We start from the raw sequence: 24,674 nt of genomic DNA, 5'->3' as shown, positions 1-24,674 counted from the left end.
TGATATCCTCCCACAACTCATCTGGCCTTCGTTCATTAGTGTTCAAAGCCTCAAATCTGTTCCTGAGATGGTTCTGAAATTCAGGTGTCACATATAGACTGAAAAAATATGGAGAGAGGATATATCCCTGATAAACTTTGTTTTCTTGATTTTGAACCAAGTAATGTTTCCTTGCTCTGTTCTGAGGACTGCCCCTGGGCTGAGTTTTACATGAACACAATCAAATGTTCTGGGATTTCCATTCTTAAGGTCAGCCACAATTTGTTGTCATCCACACAGTCAAATGCCTTTGCATAGTCACTGAAGCACAGACAAACATTCCTCTGGTACTCTTTGCTTTTGGCCAAGATCCTGGTGCCCGGACTTCTTTTAAATCCAGCTTGTATTTCTGGTAGTTCTCTGTCGTTGTACTATTCCAGTAGTTTTGGAATTATCTCAGCAGGATTTTGCTTGTGTGTGATATTAGTGATATTGTTGTATAATTTCCACACTCTATTGGGTTACCTTTGTTTGGAATGAGAATAAATACGGATCTCTTGCAGTCAGTTGGCCAAGTAGTTGTCCTCCAGATTTCTTGACAATATTTCAACAAACGAATAGATGCTGACCTGGATGTGCTCACCAGGTTGTGCCAGGAAATCTGGTATAACTACACCGCTGATTGCAGGTCAAATGGATTCTTAGTTACCGTTTTCTGTGCTTTGTCAATAATTGCAAAACTGATACTCCTGGTTAATTAAGTTTTTTAAGTAGTCATTTGTAAATCTTATCCTTCTGTGCTTCTTAGAATTTTAATCCCTGCTAAGTTACTAATGCTACTTTTTCTCCTCATTTTTAGAATCTGCAGAAAAGGCTCTCTTGGAACAGTTTGGATTCCCTCTAACTGGCACAGAGACTAAGTGTTACACTAACCATGCCTTGTCTTACGATCAAGCAAAGCGAGTGCCTCGATGGGTTCTTGAACATATATCCAAAAGCAAGATAACGGGTAGGTGGTTGGAAATAAAAAATGTCGATGTAAGGGCACTGACCAAAGATGTTTCCAAAATGTAGAGCAAGGGAGATGGTTGATAATATTCTCAGCCTTTTCCATATCACAGTACGTGGAGAAAATGATATTTCTATGCCTCACTGGGTAGATGGACCCTGACTGGTAGCCAGGGAGCCCTGGATTCTTCCTAGGTGGCTGTTGTGTTGTTAGGTGTCATAGAGTCAAGTCCAGCTCATAGGGACCTTGTGAGCAACCAATCTGAACACTGTCCTATCCCCTGCCATCCTCATCAGCTCCGACACATTTAAGCATTGCTACAGTCACCATGTCAACTCACCCAGTTGAGTGTCTTTTATCGCTTTTGCCATCCCTCCGCCTTTCCAAGCATGATGTCCCTCTCCAAGGAATAACTTCTCTTAGCAACATGTCTAAAGTATGTGAGATGAAACTTTTTCCTCCTGTATCTGTTTGTCTTTTGGCTGTCCATGGGTTCTTCAGCACTTTTCTCCAGCACCACAGCTCAAAGACGTCACTTCTTCTGCTGTCTTCCTTAATCATTGTCCAGCTCTCATATGCATAGCAAGTGACCAAAAAGGCCATGGCCTCAATCAAGTTCAAACTGATATCATTACCCCTTAGTAATTTGGAGAGGTCCCTGATTACAGACTTTGCTAGTGTAATATGTCTCCAGATCTCCACACAGCTCATTCACCGCAACTGTACTGAGAGGTTCAGGCTGAGAGGATTCACAGCTTGGCATGCCAGTGAAGAGGTGCCAGATACTGTCTCAGTGAATACCACTTTGTCTTGTCTAAGGTTAAATTTTCTAGAAGTCGAGAAGTTCGTTTCTCAATGAAGTTGAAAGCGAGAGAAAGACTTCTTTCAAGGAAGTGGCTTCTGTGCTTGTAAAGAGTGGCAAGTCCTGGGCTTGCGCGTTAGGTGTCAAGAGAGACATACGGGCAGGCTAGTGACTGCATGTCGTCAGCAGGCAAGGTCTCAGGCCACTGGCTTTGGAGATCGGTGAGTCCAATATTTGTTATGGGGAATATGAACACAGACGGCTGCCTTTTGGTGAGTATAAATAAAGTCTGCTGCTTTGGGCAGCCAGTGGTCCAGGTCGGGACACCACAAGCCGGATGAAAGATGAGACAGAAAGCTCCCTCGTTCTCAGGAAGTTACATTCCATGTGGGCTACAGTCCTGACTGGGGAGACTTCCCCTTCATTAGATACAAGGAGACCTGGTGGCACCGTGTTAAAGCTCTTGACTCCTAACTGAAAGGTCATTGGTTTGCACTTCACCCCAGCAGCTGTGTGGGTTAATGATGTGGCCGTCAGATCCCTGACAGAGATTATAGCCGTCGAAGCCCTGCGAGGCAGTTCTGCTCTGTCACGGAGGGTCTCCCGGACTTGGAATTGACTCGGCTGCCGCAGGGAATTCTGTGACCGGCCTTATGCTTAAGCGCTGAGGATAACATCAGGGACTAGAGTAGGTGGTGACCTAGTGGTAAGAAGCTGTGCTGCAGTCCCAAAGGCACGCGGTTCAAATCTCCCAGCAGCTCCTAGGGATAAGGATGGGTAATCTCCCTGTGATTTACTGCCTCTGAGAACCTTCTGGAAGGTCAGCTGTGGGTCGGTTCTGAGTAGATGAAAGGAACCCTGGGGGTGAAACGGTTAAGTGCTCAGCTTCTAGCAATGCGTTTGATGCTGTGCGCCCACCCCCCAATTTCTCAGGAGAAGGACCTGGAGTAGAGATTACACACAGCCCGGGAGACCCATCAGGGCAGGTCGGCGCTGCCACGTGGAGTCGCTGCCTCTGAATTGATTGCATTCAGCAGCAGCAGTGGAAAAGATCTATCCTGTTCCCGGGGCACACGCTGCTGCAGGGGTTCACCTGCCAGAGAACCGTGAATGTGTAATTAGAACAGGTTATCGAGGTCTGGGGAAGGGGCGGCCGGCGCCATGTCTGGCCGCGAAGGTGGTAAGAAGAAGCCCCTGAAACAGCCCAAGAAGCAGACCAAGGAGATGGATGAGGAAGAGGAGGCTTTCAAGCAGAAACAAGAAGAACAGAAGAAACTCGAGGAACTAAAAGCGAAGGCCGCGGGCAAAGGTCCCCTGGCCACGGGTGGAATTAAGAAATCTGGCAAAAAATAAGACGGAGGCAATGATGAACCTTACTTCTGTTCTTTTTTAAAACATCTGGATTCTCTGCGGTAACATCTTTTACCACCTGTAGTTAAAATGAAGTGTTCTCTTGGAGCCTGTTGTACATTTAAGAGGAAACTTTGTGAAACAGTGAAGAAGAAACCGTATGGTGGTCCATCTCCACTTCTCATTCAGCCATTCCGATCTTAGCTGTCTGTGCAGTCAAAGTAAATGGAATCCAGAATCCTGTCAGAATCTTCATTCTTCATTATGCCCAGAATTCTGTACCACCTGGAATTAAACCAACTCATTTGGGAAAGAAAAAAAAAAAGAATAAAAGAACAGGTTAGCGTGAGGGAGAGGAGACCAGAAGTGAGAACAAGTCCAGTGAAATAAGCAGTGTGAAGAGAGATTTTACCAGGAGAGCTTGACCGTGCGGCTTTGCTGAGAAAGTAGCCTGGAAGGTAGATAGTAGTTTGTGAGGCAGAGGAACCAAGGCTCCAGTGGGACGTGGTGAAGAGCCGAAGAGAAAGGGCCCAAGAAAAAAGTGGGGTCCACCTGCCCAGGGAGCCATACACCTAGTCATTTTCTACATGTGATGTGGAAAGGGTTGCGAGTATTAACACATGCCCTTGCTCTAAATTTTGTAGGCCACAGTGTGCAGAGGAGTTATTTCTTTAGGGAACTAAGAGAAGGCCAGCGTGGCTGGAGCTTGGTGAGCGAGGGAGCGCACGATGCCAGGTGAGGCTGCACAGGTAGGCATAAACCTGTTCCCGTGTGCTTCCTGTAACTCAGATGGCTAAGTGGTTTCTAGAAAGTTTATTCCAGTTTCCATTCCCACAGCACTGTCTTTCCCACTCACCCGCTCTGACCTGTAGTGGGTATTTTGAGCTTTAGCAATTTAATGTTTGGTTCTGTTTGCATTTATTATTTACCAATGAGGACTAGTGTTTTGGAAATTATTCTTTACCTGTTTTCAGTTGGAAATTTTTTTTTAAACATTGATTTGTCGGAGCTCTTTATATATGTTAAGATTGTGACCTTCTATCGTAGTTGGAAATTTTACTACCATAATGTGCCTTTTAATTTGACATATAGTCCACCAGTGGTGATTTCTCCAGATATCTTGGGCTTGGCCCATGGTAGGCTGTCTGATGGGGGACCTTCCTGCCCTCTCTTCAGCTAAAACTCCAGGGCACTGCACTCTTTTGAAGGTTGAGCCAGAGTTGACTGCCAGCCCATGGTCAGGAAACACACAGAGGGCTTTGCCTTGACCCTCAGCAGAAAAGCAGCATAAAGAACAGTTTTAAAAGTCTGCCCTGAAGGTGTTGAGACCTCCACTGGAAATGCCTCCAGGCTGGGATAGAAGTCACATATTTTCTCAAGGAAAGTGGTTTCATCCTAAGCCTTTGGAAATGTCCACTGACGGTGTTTCATTCAAGGGCAGTGAGCACCAGGCACGGAAGGAAGTGATCCCATTGGTAATGACTTGATGATTCTTCCACTCTGCTGTTTAGTTTTAGCTTTGAAATACTCAGGAGCTCCTCAGTCGTCCAGATGGTTAAGAATTTGACTATTAGCCTAAATGCCGACGGTTCTAATCCATCCCGAGGGGCCTCATAATTTGCTTCCTCAGGGTCACAGCTGTGAAGCACCCTTGAATAGTTCTGCTCTACGCACGTGGGCTGTCTGTGAGTTAGAATACTTGGCAGCAGCTAATGACAGGATGTGATACTTCACTCTGAACTTTGGAGTCTGAGGACTGTAAACTTTTCTTGGCTGAATGAGATATTTTTGCAATCCCTGGTTTGATGGGTCTTGCATTCACACTTGAGTAGTAGTCTGAGTGTACTATATTTACCCTTCTGATTTGTGTAGTATAACAACATCCGTCCTGATGACAATGGAAGTGTGAATTGGTTGGTGGGTGTCCTCTGTGACAAACTATTCTGGAGGTAGTGTTAGGTAATAAATATATAAAAGTTGAGATTTTTTTTTCCCTTCTCTCCCATGTAGTACTCTGTTCCAGGAATTTCTGTATTGAGGTCCTGACTTAAATGTTTGTTTCATAATTGGCTTAAGAGACAGTCAAGCTATCAAAGCCATTTTTCTCCTCAACTCCCCAGGGCTATGTCTTCCCAGGACAGATTGTTTGGCGTCTATATATATCCATTGTTTCGGAACATATACACTTAACCAGAGTATGATTGTGTGGAATGGAATACGTAGGGCTCCCTTGGAAGAGAAAGTGTTTGTTTCAGAGCCCAGCTTTTTATACAGCTCATCTCATTGCTCATTGTTTTTACTTAAATATCACCCAGCAGAATTGTCTTTTTAGCTTCAAAGGCCAGGTCCCAAATAATGCGAGCTGGCGACATTGGACAGAAAGCGTGGTTTCCCAGGCCAGTCCTTTTCTAAATTCAGACGGAGTATCTGAGGTATCCCAGGAACTTGAGACACGTACATGGTCCCAAAGTGCTGGCTGCTGGGAGAGATTCCAGCCAGAAGCAGCTCTCTTGCTTTGCTTAGAAAATGGATTGGGGCATTTGCCCTCTGAGAAACTTAACCCGTTTCATGTGTTTTTCTTCAGGCGACGCAGACAGAAAACACTGTAAATTCAAGCCTGACCCCGGCATCTCTCCAGTCTTCAGTGCCCTCAATGAGGACTATCTTGGAAGCGGGTGGTCGCGAGGACATATGGCTCCAGCAGGAGATAACAAATTTTCAACCGTAGGCATTTCTGAGGGAAGGGCTGGGGTGCGGGCGTGGTGGTAGGGTCTGTGAATTTAGGGGATGAACTTGGGAGCTAAACTGTAACACTGGAGAATTCCATACTGGTTTCTTGTTCTCTTTTCAGACTTTTGTTTTTTTTTTTAATCACATTCTTAAACATCTTAAATAGATTTAAACAACGGAAAATAAATGCTATGTAAAAGGGAGCTAGGAAGCTACAGGAAGTTGAAGCTGCTTGCTTAATTTTTATTTTGAATAATTTTGGAATCATTTTTAATAATTTCTTAGCGTAGTGGTAAGAAGCTGTGCTGCAATCCCAAAGGCATGTGGTTCGAATCTACCAGCTGCTCCTTGGGAGAAGGATGGACAGTCTCCTCTCATGCGATTAACTACCTCTGAAAACCCTCCAGAGGGTCAGTTATGGGTCGGTTCTGACTCTGCTGTCTTCAGCAACACCACCACCACCACATTTGATATATATGTGCACTTAAAAAAACCCTTGTTTGATGGTTAAGTTGTAAACAATTTCATTCCTAAGTAGGTTATTGAAGCATGAAGAATGCTCTAACTATATCCATGACTAATTTCACCACATCCTATAAATGTGTCCAATTGCATTTTTTTGTTTGTTTGTATAATAACTTTACTTAACAACTTTTCTCACTATGTCATTCATGTCTAAATTTCTCTGTTTCAGTCCTGACCCTTATAGTGGTTTTTAAATCTAGAATCCAGTCAGGAAGTACATAGTATAGTTTTCATGTTTCTTTATTTTCTCTCTCTCCACCCCCCCGCCTTTTCTTACTGTGCACCGTCCAGTCGGATCTGACTGGCACAGGAGGAGATTGACCCTCCTTCTCCAGTGGAGCATCTGGTGGATTCGAACTGCACACCTTCGGATTGCAGCACAGCTTCTTGCCACTAGAGCTCCCTTTCATTTTTTCTTAACGCAGAATAAATTCCCTGCCAAAAAGGGGACGGGATGTCCTTCATGACATTGTTATCAGAGTGCACAGGTCAGTTGTTTTGTAATCTGTCACACAGTCTGGATTTGTTAATTTCCTCATTATTGTGAAATGCAGATTAATAACAGGTAAGAACATTAAATAGGGCCTATGCTCTTCTCACTACCTCCTAGCAGGAGGAGCCCCCTCTGTCACAGTTCCTTGAGTAACGTCATGTTTGACCATCTAAGGTGCTCAGCAGATCTGTCACATGTGAAGCTACCCCTGATCCTTATTAAGACAGAACAGTTTGAAAATTAAACCTAGGTAAATATGTTATCGTCTGAAAACCCAGTGCTTTTCATATCTGTAAATAATTCTTGCATCTGTTGTTAAGTTGATAATTACAGCTTGCCAAATTTTCCCAATTCTCCTCTTTCTTTATGGATTTGGATAGCATTCTGTTAAAAAAAAAGCGCATTTCCTTCTCTATCCCTTACCCTCCTGGACTTCCAGCAGTTCTCTGCTGATGTGCTGTTCTAATCGTTTTTGGATAATCTTCAGTAGAGTCTTGCTTGCACGGCACATAACAACAACAACATCCCTTACCCTCATGTTTTTGTGACTGTGGACCCAGAGGGTCCCTCCCCCTGCCCATTAAATAACCTTATTGCTGGCAGTGTTTCTTTGTGTTTTCACAGTAACCTGGTCTTTTTTGGTGCAAACCCCTTTAAGTTGGCTCCTGTGACCCAGTCAGTGCATTCCTTTGCATAACAAAATTTTCAGGCTTATCTTGTGCTTTTCCTGTCCCTGGAATCTGCTTTGTCTTTAAGGAATTCTGGTCCTCTTTAACGGGAGTGGTGTTTAGAAACCACAGTTTTGACACCGGGGTGATAACAGAGTGCAGTCTTTACTTCGCCAGATCTTTGTTTTCTGTTTGCTTGCCTTTTGCCGACTGATTCTCTATCTTTCATATGACCCAGGCCATGCTAGGCTCTGAGGCTCTGTTACCTGATAATAAGTTTTTGTCTTGTGGTTCTGATTCCTGACTCTAGTGAGAACCTGTGGTGATGCAGTGGTGAAGCACTTAGCTGATAACTGAAAAGTTAACAGTAGGAAGTATCAGCGTCTGGTGGAGATGAGAGGAAGATGTATGTGACTGACTGCTGCTGGGAGATAACTCAGCCGTGGAAATGCCATGAGGCAGTTCTGCCCTGTCCTGGGATCATTGTGATTCAGGATGGACTAGATCGCAGTGACTCAGACTCACGTTCATTGCCAAGGAGCAGAGTCTGACCTACACTGAGTGACCTTCCTCACTGCCAAGGAGCAGGGCCTGACCTACACTGACTGACCTTCCTCACTGCCAAGGAGCAGGGCCTGACCTACACTGAGTGACCTTCCTCACTGCCAAGGAGCAGGGCCTGACCTACACTGACTGACCTTCCTCACTGCCAAGGCGCAGGGCCTGACCAACACTGACCTTCCACTGGGCTTGGGAGGCTGAAATCTTAATGAGAGGAAGCTGCCCATCTTTCTCCCGTGGAGTGGCTGATGGGTTCTCATGGCTGACCAACATTTAGCCTACACTATGAGGCTCCTTAAAGAGTGTGTCTGATACAGGCCATGGTCTCTGCAGACTTGCTATGCATCAGAGAGCTGGACAGTGACTAGGGATGATAGAAGGAGAGTTGATGCCTTTGAGCTGTGGTGCTGGAGAAGAGTACTGAATATACCATGGACTGCTAGGAGGACAGATAAGTTTGTCCTGGAGAGGGTGAAGCCAGGCTGCTCCTTGGAGGCAAGGATTCTGAAGCTTTGTCTGACATACTTTGGACATGTTGCAAGGAGGGACCAGTCCTTGGAGAGGGACATCATGCTTGGGAGGGTGGAGGGACAGAGCAGGAGAGGAAGACCCTTGAGATGGATTGATTCAGTGACTGGGGTAATGGGGGTAGATGTATCAGAGACAGTAAGATTGGCACAGGATACAGCAGGGTTTAGGGCTGTTGGACATAGGATTGTGAGTTGCAGGTGACCAAGTCACGGCACATAGCAACAACAACAACTAGGCTCCTTAGACAGCATAAGGTTTGGGTCTTGGTCCTGTAGTTCATTCTCTTCTCTGCATGGGCCCCTTTGGGAATGGTGGCTGCCTTTTTGCCCAGTTAGCTATGATCGGGGGAGTAGAACCATATGGTTTAAGGCATTCTGTTTCCTGGGCTGTGAATTAGAAAAATAATCATATATGTCATTTATTAGGTGAACTGTTAGTGATTACTGTCATGAAAATACTGTCTCAACTTCGGTTATTCATTTTAACCACTTAGGGAAGTTTGGGGGGAAAAAAAATCCTGATCTCCAGATCTGCCACCCAAGACAATTAGAAACTGTGGTGACGCCCACCCATTAGTGTGTCTATAGTTCCTTCAGTTATTGCAATGTGCATCCCGAGTTCAGAGGCACTGCTTGAAGCGTAGAGGTGTGGTGGCATTGACAGGGTGGATCTGTGACTGTCAGCGTCCTGAAATGCAGCCTTGTGCTTACAGATCAGACAGAAGCATCAGATGGATGTAAACTGGGGGGGAAACTCCCCGAAAGGCAAAAACCCCAGACTCGGGAATGCGGGTTGGTTCTGACTGAGAGCTGCCCTGTGGGACGGAACAGAGCGTTCCCACTGAGCTTCCAGGCTTATAAATCTTCACAGAAGCAGAACCACATCTCTCCTGTGAAGTTACTGCTCAGCTTGTGGTTGTGTGCTTTACCCACGGCACCACCAGGACTCTGAGAAGAAGGATGCATGATGGCTTGAAATGTAGGAGAATGAAGACTTTCTATCTTAAAATAGGCTTTACTCTTTGGCTTTGTTTTGAGAACTTTCCAATTTTCGAGTCGATGTTGTCGGTTTGGATTTTATAAATTCCAGACAGAACTAGCACACCAAAGGGCTTATTTTGTTATAATCTTTTTTTTTTTAAAAAGTATTTTTTTTTTGTGTGTGTGAGTGTACCGTCAAATCAGATCTGACTGGTATAGGAGGAGATTGTCCCTCCTTTTCCCGGCAGAGCATCTGGTGGATTCGAACCGTGTGCCTCTGGGATTGTAGTTGCAGCTCCTTGCCACTAGGCCACCAGAGCTCCCCTGTTATAATCTTTATTTTGAGTAATTATAGCGCTTTAATGTCCTCAAATAGCTGTGACTTTCGAGTCTTAAGCCCTGCAGTTGCCTGGAGCTAGTACATGAGTGAGAAGGAACAAGAATTATGTGTCACATCTCTCCCAAAGGTGTAAACTAATCTGCTTTGTAAAGTCTTCCTTGAAAGTGAAGACATTTTGGTGGAAGTTGCTCTTTTTCTTTTCACAGAAAGCCATGGCAGAAACTTTTTACCTTTCTAATATCGTGCCTCAGGATTTTGACAATAACGCTGGGTATTGGAACAGGTAAGGAGGGAGAGTTTGAAAATGTGCTTCTGTGGGGAGTGAATGATACAGCAGGAGAGGGTAGCAGCGTGCCTGTCACTGTCTGTCTTACTGAACCACTACTTCTTATTGTAACTCTTGTTGTTGTTGTTGTTGTTGTGTGCTGTTGAGTTGGAACCAACCCATAGCTGACCCCCCCAGTGGGTTTTCAGAGGCAGTTAATCGCACAGGAGCAGATGGACCATCCTTCTCCCACAGAGCAGCTGGTGGATTCGAACCACATGCCTTTGAGATTGCAGCACATTCCCTGAGCCGGTGGGGTTTTGGACCTTATTTCTAAGGAGTGCTGAACTTCGAGGAGTACAAACTTTAAAACATAGCTAGTCACTTAGTTTTTGTTTGATATTAGTCAAAAGTCAGATTTTCAAAGAAACAGCTAAAAATACGATTTCTGTTGATAACAAAGGCAGTAACAGATTTCTGAGGGTCTCCAGAGGGATTTGATTTTAATTACCGACCTAATTAAACATAATCACAGAATAGTTTGTGATAGAAATTGACTCTAAAATAATTTTTGTTTCTACATTTTTTTCTGACATCTAATTTTTATGAGGTGATTTTTTTTAAACATCCAAAACTAGTACTGATTGAGAACTAGTACTGATTGAGGTTGTTCAAGCTGTTGAATTCCCCCAAGTGATACTTGGTGATTTAAGAGAGTCAGAAAAAGACTCATCAGTTATACACAAATTTTATTTCAACTACAGCCCCTCCTCTGATGGTTTTAAGTAGATCACATATACAGTAATTTCATCCATAAATACTTCAGTAGGGAACTCTGGTGGCCTAGAGGCAAGAAGCTACACTGCAATACCAAAGGCACTCGGTTCGAGGCCACCAGGAGCGCAGGAGGAGAATGGGCAGTCTCCCCCCCGTGATTAACTGCCTCTGAAAACCTGCTGGAGGGTGGCTGTGGGTCGTTTCTGATTCTATGGTACAACAGTAACGTGGGTTTTTAAAAGATAAGTCTTACAAAAACATAATGGTACTGCTGCTGTCCCTAAATTTGGTCCACTCAGCTCACTGTGGTCGCATCAGTACCCACCTTAGCTGACCCCTCATTGGGTTTCTGAGCCTGTAACCACGCAGGAGGAATTGTCCATCTTACACCCCCGCACCCCGCCCCTGAGCAGCTGGTTAGTGTGAACCACCCCGGAGCTGGGCTCTGGGTTCTCGGCACAGCTCCCCGTGGGCCACGCCTTCAGGGTCCCCTGCCTCAAGTTCATGACAGTTCCTCATCGTTTTTCTAATCACTGTTCGTATTTCCCTGGTGGACTCCAGTTTTGTTTTTTTTTTTAATTATATTTTATTAATTTTCATAAACATTTACAGAGATTTTGGGCTTCCACTCATTCACTGTTGCACCATTCTCTCCACCCTCCTCCCAGTTTGTTCTTGTCCAAATGCCATAGTGCTTGTCAAAGCCAGTTCTGATCAGTCTTCTTTGTCAGTGTGTCCTTTGCCATTCCCTATCACTCCTCCCTGAGAGAGACTTCACCCTGAGTCATAAGCAAAAGGGGATGGCGTATTCTCTTAGCTACTTCCTGCTGAAAAGGGACGCTGTGGGTTTCAGGGTGAAGATCTTCTCTCACTACTCTAAAGGGCCCCTTTGGCAGTAGGAAACACATAGACTATTATGGAGATTGAGTTTGGAATTTAGATGCACTCTTATTGATTGTGCTTGGCTGTACATGTTCATATCCTTGAAGATGTATCATGGGGGTGTTGCAACCTAGAAGACACAAATTTGACTAACAAGTTATAAGTACATGTGGACTCCAGTTTTTATCTCTTTCTGTTTGCAGCAGGAGACGTGTCTCTTCCAAACCCCAACCCAAAAGCCTTGCTGTGGAGTGTGTGCTGACTCACAGTGATCCTCAGACGAGGCCCCAAGGCTGTACGCCTTTGTGGGAGAGACGGTCCACCTTTCTCCTTCAGAGCAGCTGGTGGACTCGAACCACCTGGGTGCCGGCCCTTTTGGCTAGCAGCACAGCATGCAGTGCACTGCGCCACCACCGCCCCTCAAGTGCATGTGCATCTGTGGGCTTCCCTCCTTTTTCTCCCTGGGTTTTTCCTGACAGATTATATGTTTGACTTTTGATGAGCTAAGATTTTTTTCCCTGTTAAACTTTCTTTCCATATTCTGGATTTTGTGATTTCATATCTGTGAAAGCATTTGACATTTTGCTTTCTTAAGAGATAAGTTGAAGGGAGCTCTGGTGGCCTAGTGGCAAGAAGCTGCACTGTAATCTCAGAGTCACTCAGTTCAAATCCACTAGATGCTCTGCTGGAGAAGGAGGGGCAGTCTCCTCCAGTACCAGTCAGATCTGATTTGACGGTACACATAATAATAATAATAATAATATAAGTTGAAGGAACCCTGGTGGCACAATCAGTTAAGTATTAGACGGCTGACCGAAACGTTATGGGTTCGAATCTACCATCTCTTCCCTGGTGGAAAGGTGGGGCTGCCTGCCTCCACAAACACTCTGTCAGTAGCTGGCTGTGAGTTAGAGTTGACTCAGCGGGAGTGGGGTGTCCTAAGGGAGACATCTGCGGGGGGGGGGGGGGAGAGGCCTGTATCTTACAATTGGACATACAGTCCATAATAGTGTTCTTGATTCTGATTTTCACCCAAGGAGATGGAGGAATGATGATGTCCATCTCATTTTTAATTCCTTTCCTACTGTAGTAATAGAAAGTGCATATAAAAACCACTTGTCAGGGGAGCTTTGGTGGCCTAGTGGCAAGGAGCTGCAACTACAATCCCAGAGGCACACGGTTCAAATCCACCATATGTTCTGCTGGGGAAGGAGGGACAATCTCCTCCTGTACCAGTCAGATCTGATTTGACGGTACACTCACACAAAAATAACAAAATAAAAAACAAAACAAAACAAAAAAAATCCCACTTGTCATTTCTCTCTGGGAAATTGGAGGAAACAATTTTTTAATTTTTTTTTAGAAAACCATTTTTTAAAGGATGATTCCCAGTGCTATAAAGGCTGTTGTGAAACTTCTTTATCTTTTACATAATAGACTAAGTTACATAAACCGTACTAGATGGGTGAATTTTATATTAAAATAATTAAGTTATTAATGTAATAATGCCAACTCTGGAGATCTCCAGTTATTAAATTGCGTTATATAGATGTGTTCGGATACACTCATCTGTCTGTCTGATAGTAAGAATGACTGCATTTTTAAAAGTACAACTTGTTGGAGTGACATAATTATAAAAAGTGTATTTGAAAAAAAACCCACACACACCAAAAAAACAACTATTTAAGGGGGGGGAAAAGTGTATTTGAAAATGGGAATCAAGGGTGTTTAAGTTAAAGAGAACACAAACCAGAATGTCACTTCTGAAATGTGTGACCTGGGGAGGCACTGAAATTACAGATCGCTGCTGTGTTGACAGAAATGTAGGGGCAATAGAATTTTGGAAAATCATTGTGCGTGAACTTACATCTTGTACCTTGTTCTCTTATTTAAGTTAATCTTTTTACAAGCAGTAATCTTGGTGTCTTCTTTAGGGACTTGATAGAGTTTGCTACATTTCTACATTTATATCTGCGTGAACGTCTAACTCCTTTTTCCTCAGAATAGAAATGTACTGTCGGGAACTGACAGAAAGGTTTGAAGATGTGTGGATAGTATCTGGCCCTCTGACCTTACCTCAGACTGCAAGTGACGGAAAGAAAACAGTCACTTACCAGGTAAGAGACATGTTTTCACACTCAAGCATATGCTGTGTGCACGAAAGGATTATTCAACAGTGTTTACGGAACGCTCCTTGGGGTGAAGGGCATAAGGGATGTCAACCAACACCAAGCCCAGTGCTTTGCCATGGAGTTGATCCCACCTCTTGGTGAGCCTATAGGCCAGGGCTGAGCTGCTCCGAGGGGTCCCCAAGGCCCCCGTCTTTACGGATGCAGACTGCCCACCTTTCTCCTGAAGACTGGCTAGTGGATTTGAACTGCTACCCTTTCAGTTAGGAGCCAGATTCGTTGACCACGATGCCATCAAGGCTCCTTAGAACAAATCCAGTGATGACTACAACAGCTGACATTAGAGAACTCACTCTTTGGAATGGATGACAAGACATATTAGTGGATGGCAGAGCGTGATACATTGTAACAGAGATGAGTACATACGTGTGTGTGTGTGTGTGTGTGTGTGTGTGTGTGTGTTTATGTGTTTATGAATGAAGCGGTGGCTGACAAGACAGAACACCTGCTGGTTTGGCTCAGTGAGGTTGAAGGGAAGAAGAGATTTCTGAGCTAGATCTTGACAGGTGTGTAAATAAGTTGAGACAGGAGAGGGGCGCGAGGATATCAGAAGGTGGAATGAGACCCAGGACCTTTATAATCAGCACTGTTCTGGGGTTTATGTGTCATCTAGAAAGACTGGTGCTTATAGTGACCTGAATGATGTGGGGTGGGGTGCTCAAGGGGGATGAGGATTGTTCAGTAATAGGTGTGACAGGCGAAGCAGAGAAGGGTGATTGTGGTTCCATGGAGAAGAGTTGGATTTTTATTTGTGGGCATCGTGAGGTCCCAGGTCTGTTTCAGCGTGGGAGAACTAGGATCTGTTACAGCCTCTTAGACGTTAATGACGTTGGGCAGTTTTGAGACTACAGGGGAGGGTGTTTTTGTAGTAGGTCCTTCACCTTGGGCTCGTCTGTGTCTTCATGTTGAGGTTCCGGGTCTGTGTTGGGTAGAACGCCGAAGAAGTGAAGCTGTGCCCTGCTCAGTGTCAGTGAGGAGGCCCTGGACCCCAGTGCGGCCTGTTAACTTGTGTGTCTCCAGGTTCCTGCATCATTACGCTACCTTTTGTCTGAAATTAATCCATCAGTTGTTGTTGTTCTTGTTGTTAAGTGTTGTTGCGTCAAAGAGGACTCATAGCAACCCTAGGAACCAAAGACCCGAACACTTTGTATAACTTTCATCGTTTCTCCATGTTCATAGGGTTTCCGGTGGCAAGCTGTTTCGGAAGTGGATGCCACTCCTGCTTCCAGGCTTGTTTTAATCGGGAAGCTCCACCAAACACTGTCCACCATGGGTAACCGTTATCACATTTGACACATGAGTGTCACAGTGTTTGGCATCACAGCAACCACAAGTTCAAATGGACAGACCAGTGCTGTACCACTTAGAAGAATGTTTGGCCAAAAACAATGAGGGCTGCAGATTAAAATCACAGAGTGATTAATAAATAATTCACGTGTTTACGGCTGTCTTCCTTAATCTCTGGGGGAAATATTTAGAGACAGTCACAATGTATTGCCAGAAAGTATTATTGGCTTCTTTAAACTTCCCCCTGCTAGTTTTAATTTATTGATCCGTTGATGATTCTTGCCTGAATTGGTTATGACTATACTCATTGCCAAATGGATTTTCTAACCATTATTCTTCTATGTTATTAGTTGACGTTGTAGAAAGATCTCAATTTTTCATTTATTGAGTGAGTTTTAAGCGATCTACTATGATTATTTATATCAAAACACAGATTGTCCTAGATTTGTCCAGTGAGAGTCCTTTTAAACTGACTCCTGTGTCTTTTTGCCGTGTCCTCACCATTTTTTCCCCTTTAAGCATGTTCTGCTTTCTAGCATGAGGCAATGACTATTCCCGACTCATCCCGGACTTTCTTTGGCCCAGCTTGGAATCCACAATTTCCGCTCAGGAGGTTCCATCTGATGGAGAGGAGTGTTTAGAAGCCAAGCCCTGACTGACAGGGCCACTGTTGAGGGCACAGTCCACCATTGTGCTTGCCGTCCACGTCCACCACATTCATCTGTCACCTTTTGTGGTGGGTGGTGAGAGGCCCCAGGAGCGTCCTGTACAAATTCTGTTGCCCTTGGTGTTTCTCTGTCAGGGGCGCCTTTTCTCTTTGCCTTCTGTGTTCTTCTGTTTCTTGAGAAGATGATTTAGACTTTTTCCTGAAAATACAAAAAACTGCATGTTATGCGTGTGTGTGGATTTGATGGATAGCTTTTCTCCTTAAAAGCATAACACAGTCATGTCTCCTTACATTTTTCCCTTGTAATTTCTCTATAACAACACAACTTTTGCTTGACCTACCTAATTTATAAATCAAAATTTGTTCCAGCTAGAATTTTAAACTTAAAAATCTTTAGTATATCTATAAGCATGAAGATAAAACTTAGTTCTCTCTTAATTAGGTTGGAAAAACTATCTCAAACGTGTGTGCCATTTTTAAGTCATTTCGTTGGACCTGAAATTATCCATGAGCGCACACACACGTTGTTTTGAGAGGTTCTGTCAAGTCATCTTCCACGCACGGCCACACTGTCTCACTGTGTGCGATCGATCTGATCCTTGCCCCACCCCGTGCCATCCTCATGATTTCTGCCACGCTCAGTCTTTATGCTTTCCATCTCCTTCTTGACCCTTCCAACTTTCCTAGATTCATTCTTTGACCCTTCTGTGTTCTGGTTATTGAGGAATGTTTGCAGCTTTTTGTCCTCATTTTTTGAGTGTCTTCCAACCTAAGGGTTCGTCTCCTGACCCCATCCTTGGACAATGTCCTGCCATTCCACTGGCTTTTTTGAAGGCTTGTTATTTCAGAAGTGGATGGCCAGTCCTCCTGCTTAGTCTGGCTCAGTCTGGAAGGTCCGTTGGTACTAGTTCACAACGGGTGACCCTGCTGGTGATTTGGACTACCAGTGGCCTTGTGTCACCTCAGTACAGCAAACTGACTGACAGGTGCCGTACCCAGGAGGACAAACTGTCCAACAAACCAAACGTACACGCTGCATGAAGTAGAAAATAAGCCCTCTGGCTTGGGCAGGTGCATCTGCCACACATATTGTTGTTGTGTGCTGTAGAGTTGGAACCGGCCCGTAGCTGACCCTCCGCCTGTAACTGACCCTCCACCCGTAACTGACCCTGCAGAAGGTTTTCAGAGACAGTTAATTGCACAGGAGGAGATAACTCATCCTTCCCGTGCAGAGCTGCTAGCAGCCTCGAACCATGTGCCTTTGTAATTGCAGTGCAGCTTCTTGCCTCTCGGCTACACATAGACACACATAAACTGGGACGATTTGGTTCCAGAAAACCAACCAAGGAGCCAAAGCTAGGCAAGAAGAAGAGACAGCAAAAAAGATACGTCCTGAGAAATACAAAGTTGAGTTTGCGCATACACAAGGGATGAGATGAAAACAGGGTGAGACGGGCTCAGGCCAGGTGGCAGAAACCTTGAGTGCCTGGCCGACAGTTCAGGTTTCCTGTAACAGGCAGTGCCGTTTAAAAGCAGCTGATTCATAGGAAAACAAATGTGGCTAATATGTCTTGTAACGATGGAGAAAGGGGACGCAGCCCTGACCAACCCTGGAGACTAGTTCCTTTTAAGGAACAGGTGATTGAGATGATGAGTTCCTGTTTCCAAGGGAGTGTCTCCTAATTATGTAGGGCAGTTCGGAGTGCTCGAGAAGTATTGTGTTTTTTTCATGTTCCCTGTTTGTTTACAGTTCTGCTTTGAATCTCTTAGGCGAATGGACCCAATGAAAACAGGCATTTATTGGTTTCATTTCTTTTTTTTTTTAATTAGGGAATAAAGCACATGTGTTTATACTTAGTAGGTAGTAAAGAAAGAAAACAGCATTTATTCAGGGTCCTATGTACCAGACAATGTGTAAGTAGCTTTATATGTGATGTCTCATCTGGGCCTCACAACAGCCTTCCGAAAAGGCTGTAGTTATCCTCTTAAGTAAGACAAGGAAATTGAGGCTTTGAGGGTTAAGCCAAGTCACACAGCCAGGCATTGTCAACGGGTGAGCCAAACACACACGTGTCTGAGAATTCCCAGTCATTGGTAACTTGCTCTTTGAAACCCTCAGATTGCAGTATAGGGGATTGCTACTTCCTTTATATGCCGAAATATACCCAAAACTTGGGGCCCGCTGGAAAGAAAAAGATGGTGTAAGTAGCTATCAGTTAAAAGTGATATTTGCTAGCATGCAGAAATAAGAGCAGAAATTGGAGCAAGCAGAGGGTTCCTTACAGCCAGACAGAAATGTCTGCTGGAGTATGCAGGCAAGAATCGCAGAATCTGAAGACGCGGGTGAATGTGAGCCCAGGGGAGGATTAGCAGCAGTGATTTTATCGGAAGTGAGTCATCTGACAGCTCTAATCACCATCACCCCTCTCGTACAGCCTAGGCCGTCCATGTGCCGTATCTGATGTGCCAGATGCAAGACGAAATTGGTTCCGGATAAATGAAACATACCTGGACATTTTGGCCCAGGCTTTCCTAATTGACCTGACAAGAAAGTGAGCTTCCGATTTTTGCAGCTGGCTGTTAGGGGTGAAGTGGAACCCCACAGTCTGGTTTCTGTCTGTGGCAGCACCTTACAAAGTTCCTCTAATTCCTAGAAGGGAAGGATATTCAAAACCTGTCCCCAGGGATCTCGGAGGCTTTACCTGAAGAGTAGAGGGAGTAAAATTTTTTTGTTTTTTTTTTAAATTACACTCTGTTTTATCTTTAGGGAAACCTTTCACTTTCCCATCTATTTGTTTTAATTGAGGAATAGTGTCTTAAATTCTTTCACTTGTTAAGTATATCCTTGTGCCCACTAGAATTCTTCCAAGAGAATACTGTGGGAGGATGGTGCTTATTCCTCTGTGACTTGTCACCCTGCCACCCCCACCCCCGGCTCCAGGCAGACGCCCCAAGGGTGAGAAGTCTGACCCCCCAAGGTTTTTTTTTTTATTATTATGTGTGTGTGTGTGTGTACCCTCAAATCGGATCTGACAGGTACAGGAGGAGATTGTCCCTCCTTCTCCAGCAGAGCATCTGGTGGATTTGAACCTCCTATCTCTGGGCTTGCAGTGCAGCTTCTTGCCACTAGGCCACCAGAGCTCCCATCCCCGCCCCCACGTTTGAGGTGTTCCCTGAGCATCTGCATGACTGTTCATTCCTGGTGTGCAGACCACGGTCCTGGTGAATTTCCGTATTCTATGACTCCCTCACTGTCCCTGCTCCTTCTGCCCATAAATTTCTTTCAAGAGATTGATGTGACTTTTTAAGGTCCTGCTTTCTTGGTATGTTCCAGCAGCTTTGTTTTTGGAGAGAGAGAGAGAGAGAGAGAGAGAGTGTGTGTGTGTGTGTGTGTGTCTCACCAAGGGAATATAACCCAATGCCTTGTTCTGTCTGATTCTAGCAGGTCCATATTCCACACAAGTCCTATAATCTTAATTTTTTAATTAAGGCACACTTGTGGTGTATATGATGCTACAAGTGGACAGGGTTTGCTGGGTTGTTGTCTGTGCTGGCCTCTTTGCAGAGGGGAAAGGGTCCCTTGGATGGAGTGAAGTAAGTTCAACTGGCACCTGAGAAACTCGACTTCCGGTCATGGGGAGCTTGGGCTGTGCGTGGTATCACCTAGCCACGCTCAGCTGATTTCCCGTCTTTGTTATAATCTTGACAAGAGAGTGAAGTGCTTTTTGGTACTTTAGCGGCAGTGAGGGCTTCCTTTGTGTTTTTATAATGAAATCTTAGATGATAAGGATTATTGCTGATACCAAGGGCTTGATTCCTGGGGAGCTCTCGCATCCATTGTTTGGAGCCTCTTGGGTACTCCGTTTCCTCCGTTCTCCTCCCGTCTTCTTCCAGGGACATCCTTCTCCCGCCTTTTCCTTCTGTCTTCTCCCACCTTCTCCTCTTGCTTTCTCCCATCGTCTCCCATCGCCTCCCATCTTCTCTTCCTGCCTCCGCAATCTCCTGTCGTCTTCTTCTACCTTCATTTAACTGATCTGGTCTCTCTCAACCCAGTGTTTCCTCACCCTCTCTTGCAAAAACGATATTTTGTGCAACCATCAGTTATCTCTGTTTCTGAAGAATGACTTCGCCAGCAAAAGAGTTGCTTAAATAGGTGTTGGGATCTTTAAACATTTTTTTTTAAATTATTACGTCGTCATACCTCTGTAATAGTCTGTGGGGTGGTATGGTTATTGTGGGTTCCTGTGTCCTGAGTGAGGAAATAAGACACAGGTAGATATGCAGCCAAGTGGCAGCGCCAGGGCCCACTGGTCTCTGGGCGACCCGGCCCCTACCTGGCCCCTGAATCCTTTCACTCCGGTACCTTCGTAGTTGCCAGAAACATTTTTCAGAACATCTTAGTTTTCCTAAAAGTGGGGGGCGGAGGGGGGATCTAGGCTGTTTGAACTGTTGGTTACAAAGAGGGTAATAAGCCTCAAAATATTTTAAAATTTATTTTCAAATGAAGTTTTAAACTCAAAGAAGCAGCAAGAGGTTTTTTTGGAATTTCTAAACAGCATTGGCTCCTGTTGAAGCTTTAAGATGCTTCCTTCCCGAAATCAGAGCAGAAGAGAGAATGAGTGCCCGAGTTTTCGTTTTTCTCTTCATTTCTAGGAGTAGTGCTCTCCCTCCGTTGGCAGAGATTCTGTCAGAAGGTCAGGGACAGGACAGTCACACCCCTTGTCCTCGTGGGGGTTTCCGAAGCCAGGAGGCCGCTCAGAAGTGTTAATGGGGGCTGCTAGCTGTGGTCGCTTTCTGAAAGCCCAGTGGGCCTTTCCAGAGGGCAGAGCCGTGGTGCTTGGAACGTCAAGCCTCTCTGCTTTTGTCTGGAGTCTGGCCAACCTGATTAGAAGCTCTAGTTGGTAGCATCTGGGCATGGCCAGTTATGTTTTAATTTTGAAGATTACCGTTTGTCGACGAGGAGTTGAGGAGAGAAAATCATCCCAGAAATGGTCTGGAAGGTTCTCTGCAGTCTTGGAGCCGGGCTGCAGTGGCGCTGGCTGGTCACCAGGTGGCACCAGGCCCCTGCTGACCCCGCTGGATGGCCCGCTGGCCCTTGGAGCACTCGGTTAAACGGCCCTGTCCCCAGAGCCGGGGCTCAGCTGCCTCTGTGCCCTGGGTTCAGGCCCTCCGCTTGCCTCACACCACATGGCACTGCTGTTTGTACTCTTCACCGACGTCCAGCCGGATTCCGCCAGCGATGGAGGCTGTGGCCGTTAGCTGCCCAGCTCAGTGGTCAGGCTCTTGAGAGCAGGCCCCGGCTTCATCTGCTTTAAAGCTCATGCCTGCCTGTACTTTGAGCAGTTCAGAACCAGGCTCTCAGTTGCATTGTTCATATTTATTGGTGATTCCATGTCTAATTGTGATCTTCCTAGGCTTAACCGTATTTTTTTTTTAATTTCTTTCTTTAAAGAGTATGTTTCTTTTCCCCAGCTGTGTCTCTAGGGCATAGTTCTAATCATTCAGCCATACCTTGGCTGAGTGGCCAACCATTCCCAGTAACTCTGAAGATAGTTATAAAGAATCGCATCCTTTCTGGGAGTGGGTCTTTCTTTTCTGTGCCCTGCAGTGGATCCTGGACAGCAGGACCTCCTTGCAGGACAGACAGCAGGTGGCCCTGGACTCCTCCTGAGGTCTTGCTGTGTGTGCTGTACCGGTGGGCCCCTGGGAAGAGCAGGAAAGAATTCTCCTTTGTGAGTCCATCTGCCTTAACTGGGCTTCCACCAGGGTCCCAGCGGCTGCAGGGCTGTCTGCTCCGGAAGGAATGCCCTCTGCCCTCAAGGAGGGGAGCGGCGGGGGCTGTGGTACCACGAGCACATTCTAGTTGGATTATGTCATTTCATGGGCCCCATTAAGGAAATGGATGTGCAGTTTTTTTTCTTTTTTTTTTTTTTCAGAAAACAGATAGGGCTTTTAAGCCAATTGGAAGGAAATCTGAAAAGGTTTCATGATACTGTTATTTCATTAGTGCAGGCGAACCTTCACAGACAGCTCAGCTGTGCTTCCTGAGCTAACGCTGGGTCCGGCTCCGTCGTTGTGTGGTGGGTATTTGATGGCACACAGAAATTCCGTATTTGATAGCAGGCCTCAGAGTGTGCGAAACTAAAGCAAACAACATTTACGGGGCCTTAATTGAATTTAGAAAACAAGCCACGCTTTAGGTGGTACGAGAGATGGTAGCGTTGATGTGATGTGTCCAGCTGCTTCTCTTGAGGCTGTTTGTTTAGCCCTTGGTAAGGCCTTGTTTTCATTTCTAGAGCTGGGAGTGTCCCAAGTCGGCAGTTTTGACCTTTGCATGTTCAGAGCACCAGACGTTCTGATTATGAGATGAAGGGGGGAGGTAACAGGTTTCCTTGTCCATGGAAAAGCCTGGAACTCAGTCATACAAATGCAGCAGCAAATGTGACCCCTCTGCTGTGATCTGACTGTAAAGACTCAGCTCAGAGGCTACGATTTCAGGCTGTCTTCTGTCAGAATATCTTGATCTCTAAATGGCCTTTGGCACTTGACCTTAAATCCATTGGGATTGATTGGGGCCGCTTGTAAGCATATTTTTTCCCAGAAACCACCAGCGCAGATTTGCTTCACTGATACAGTTGCTTTGTTTTCAGGTCATTGGTCAGGACAATGTGGCGGTCCCCTCACACCTTTACAAAGTGATCTTGGCGCGCAGAAGTCCAGGATCCACGGAGCCGCTGGCGCTGGGGGCCTTCGTGGTGCCCAACAAAGCCATCGGCTTCCAGCCCCCACTGACCGAGTTCCAGGTGAGCCTCCAGGACCTCGAGAAGCTGTCGGGCCTGGTGTTCTTCCCTCGTCTGGATAGAACCAGTGACATCCGGAATATCTGCTCCGTGGACACCTGCAAGCTCCTGACCTACCAAGAGTTCACGTTGTATTTGAGCACAAGAAAGGTGAAGGGAGCCTCGTCCTTGCCCAGGCTGGAGAAGATCCTGGAGAATTTGAAGTCGGCAGGAATCGAGCCAGATGAGCACTTTCTCGTCCTCTATGGGAAGAAGCGAGAAGAACTCAAAGCGAAGGAGCAGTCTGGAACCCAGGAAGGAAACCCCGCGTGATTTCTGTCTCAGGAGACAGCGACAGCATCTCTCTCCACGTATAGACAGTGTACCCTTTCCAGGTTAACAGAGTTTAGTGACTTGCTTTAAATAAAGGATAGAATCCCAAATGTAAGTGTGAATTTCCCATCAAATGAGGAAAGATCTGTAGGTTTTTTTGGCAGTATCTTATTTGGCGTGGTAGCCAGCTAGAGAAAGGTGCTACATCTGCAGATCAGATGCCGACCTTGAGCCAGTGTAACGGGAAGATTGTGTACATAACACGTGTGTGTATGACTCTGCAACTGTATCAGATGTGAAGGGACTGTTTCTTTTTATACTGCCAGTTTATCCATTGTCTTTATCCTCAGCTGCCCTGGGAACCATTATTGTACATGGTCATTTTCCAGGCCACGTACCAGTCTTCCAGATGGCTTTTAGACATCTCTGTAATTCTGAAACAAGCCTGTGCGCTGTCTCAGTTTCTCCTTTCGTGGGTCTGCCTGGGCTTCTGTCGGTGTGGAATCTGCACAGCTGCGTTTCCCCTTCCTTTAATGTGCTGTCTACATAGTGCCTTCATAGAATCGCTCACAACGACCCTCCGGGGTCCCCACCGCTCATCCCCATTTTATCCATGAGGCAAAGGAGGCCCAGAGAGCTGAGGTAGCTTGTCTGAGGTTCATGTTTCCAAAGAAGCCACCCATTAGGTATGAGACACACAGGCTAAGAGAAGAAAGCAGGAGATCAATTAACATCTGCTGCCGGACATGGAGGCTGGTGATTTGAAATATCATACCGAAAAATGCCTGCGGATGTCTGTGGCCCAGGGACCTGCTTTGTAAGGAGGATCTGGTTTCGTATCTGCCAAGAGGACTCTGATATCCTCTGACTTGAAACAGCCTTGCTCTTTGGAACTCTGGTGGCTGAGTGGGCACAGAGTCAACACTGCCAACCCAAAGGCATGTGGTTTGAATTCACCAGCTGCTCCGAGCGAGAAGGACGGGCAGTCTCCTCCCGTGCGCTTTACAGCCTCTGCACACTGGTTCTGACTCACTGGCACTGAGTTGAGTTACGTGAAAAGAAACAATCACAGTTAGTGTCTCACGGCTGGAAGACAACACTGTGGGAGTTACTTGGAGACTTCCCTCGGGGATGCAGTTCCCCTCGGGGCCAGGCGGTTCTCATGCCACGTTCTCCTTGCTTTCCAGAGAGCAAGGAGCCCAACAAGGAGCTGTGCTCGCCGTCGCCAGCTCGTGGGCTGCTGGTCTTTGTACTTGCCTCCCTGGGCAGCACGGAGCAGGTGGGGTAAGATCGCAGACCCAAAGACAGTGGTCGTCGTCTCTTGGGGAAGTAGAGGCTGTTTCTAGAATTGAATGTCTAGGTTGGCCTTGCACGGAATACCTTCATGGCCTGTCATGCTGATACTCAAAGTCATTGCCGTCTAGTTAGCACCACTGCGTGGCAGACAGTCCGGTGGGTTTTCAAAAGCTCCACGTGGCACGAGAGGAGATTGCCCACCTTTCACCTTCCGAGCGGCTGGTGGATCCT

General features: G+C 45.8%; 1 protein-coding gene across 1 annotated transcript in view; it reads left to right on the top strand.

The window, feature by feature from the left end:
- EXOG (endo/exonuclease (5'-3'), endonuclease G-like) overlaps positions 1–23,147 on the top strand; it is a 25,854-nt gene extending 2,707 nt beyond the window's left edge. The window contains exons 2-6 of the mRNA XM_006890649.1: positions 839–988; positions 5,725–5,864; positions 10,175–10,251; positions 13,895–14,009; positions 22,686–23,147. Coding sequence (XP_006890711.1) covers positions 839–988; positions 5,725–5,864; positions 10,175–10,251; positions 13,895–14,009; positions 22,686–23,147 — 944 coding nt within the window. The remainder of the gene's footprint in view (positions 1–838; positions 989–5,724; positions 5,865–10,174; positions 10,252–13,894; positions 14,010–22,685) is intronic.
- Positions 23,148–24,674: the final 1,527 nt, after the last annotated feature.

Source organism: Elephantulus edwardii, unplaced genomic scaffold, assembly GCF_000299155.1.
Source record: "Elephantulus edwardii isolate Elephantulus edwardi_28Jun2011 unplaced genomic scaffold, EleEdw1.0 scaffold00091, whole genome shotgun sequence".
Taxonomy (NCBI): Eukaryota; Metazoa; Chordata; class Mammalia; order Macroscelidea; family Macroscelididae; genus Elephantulus; species Elephantulus edwardii.
The sequence above is the reverse complement of the archived record's forward strand: the minus strand, read 5'-3'. Positions and strand labels throughout refer to the sequence as shown.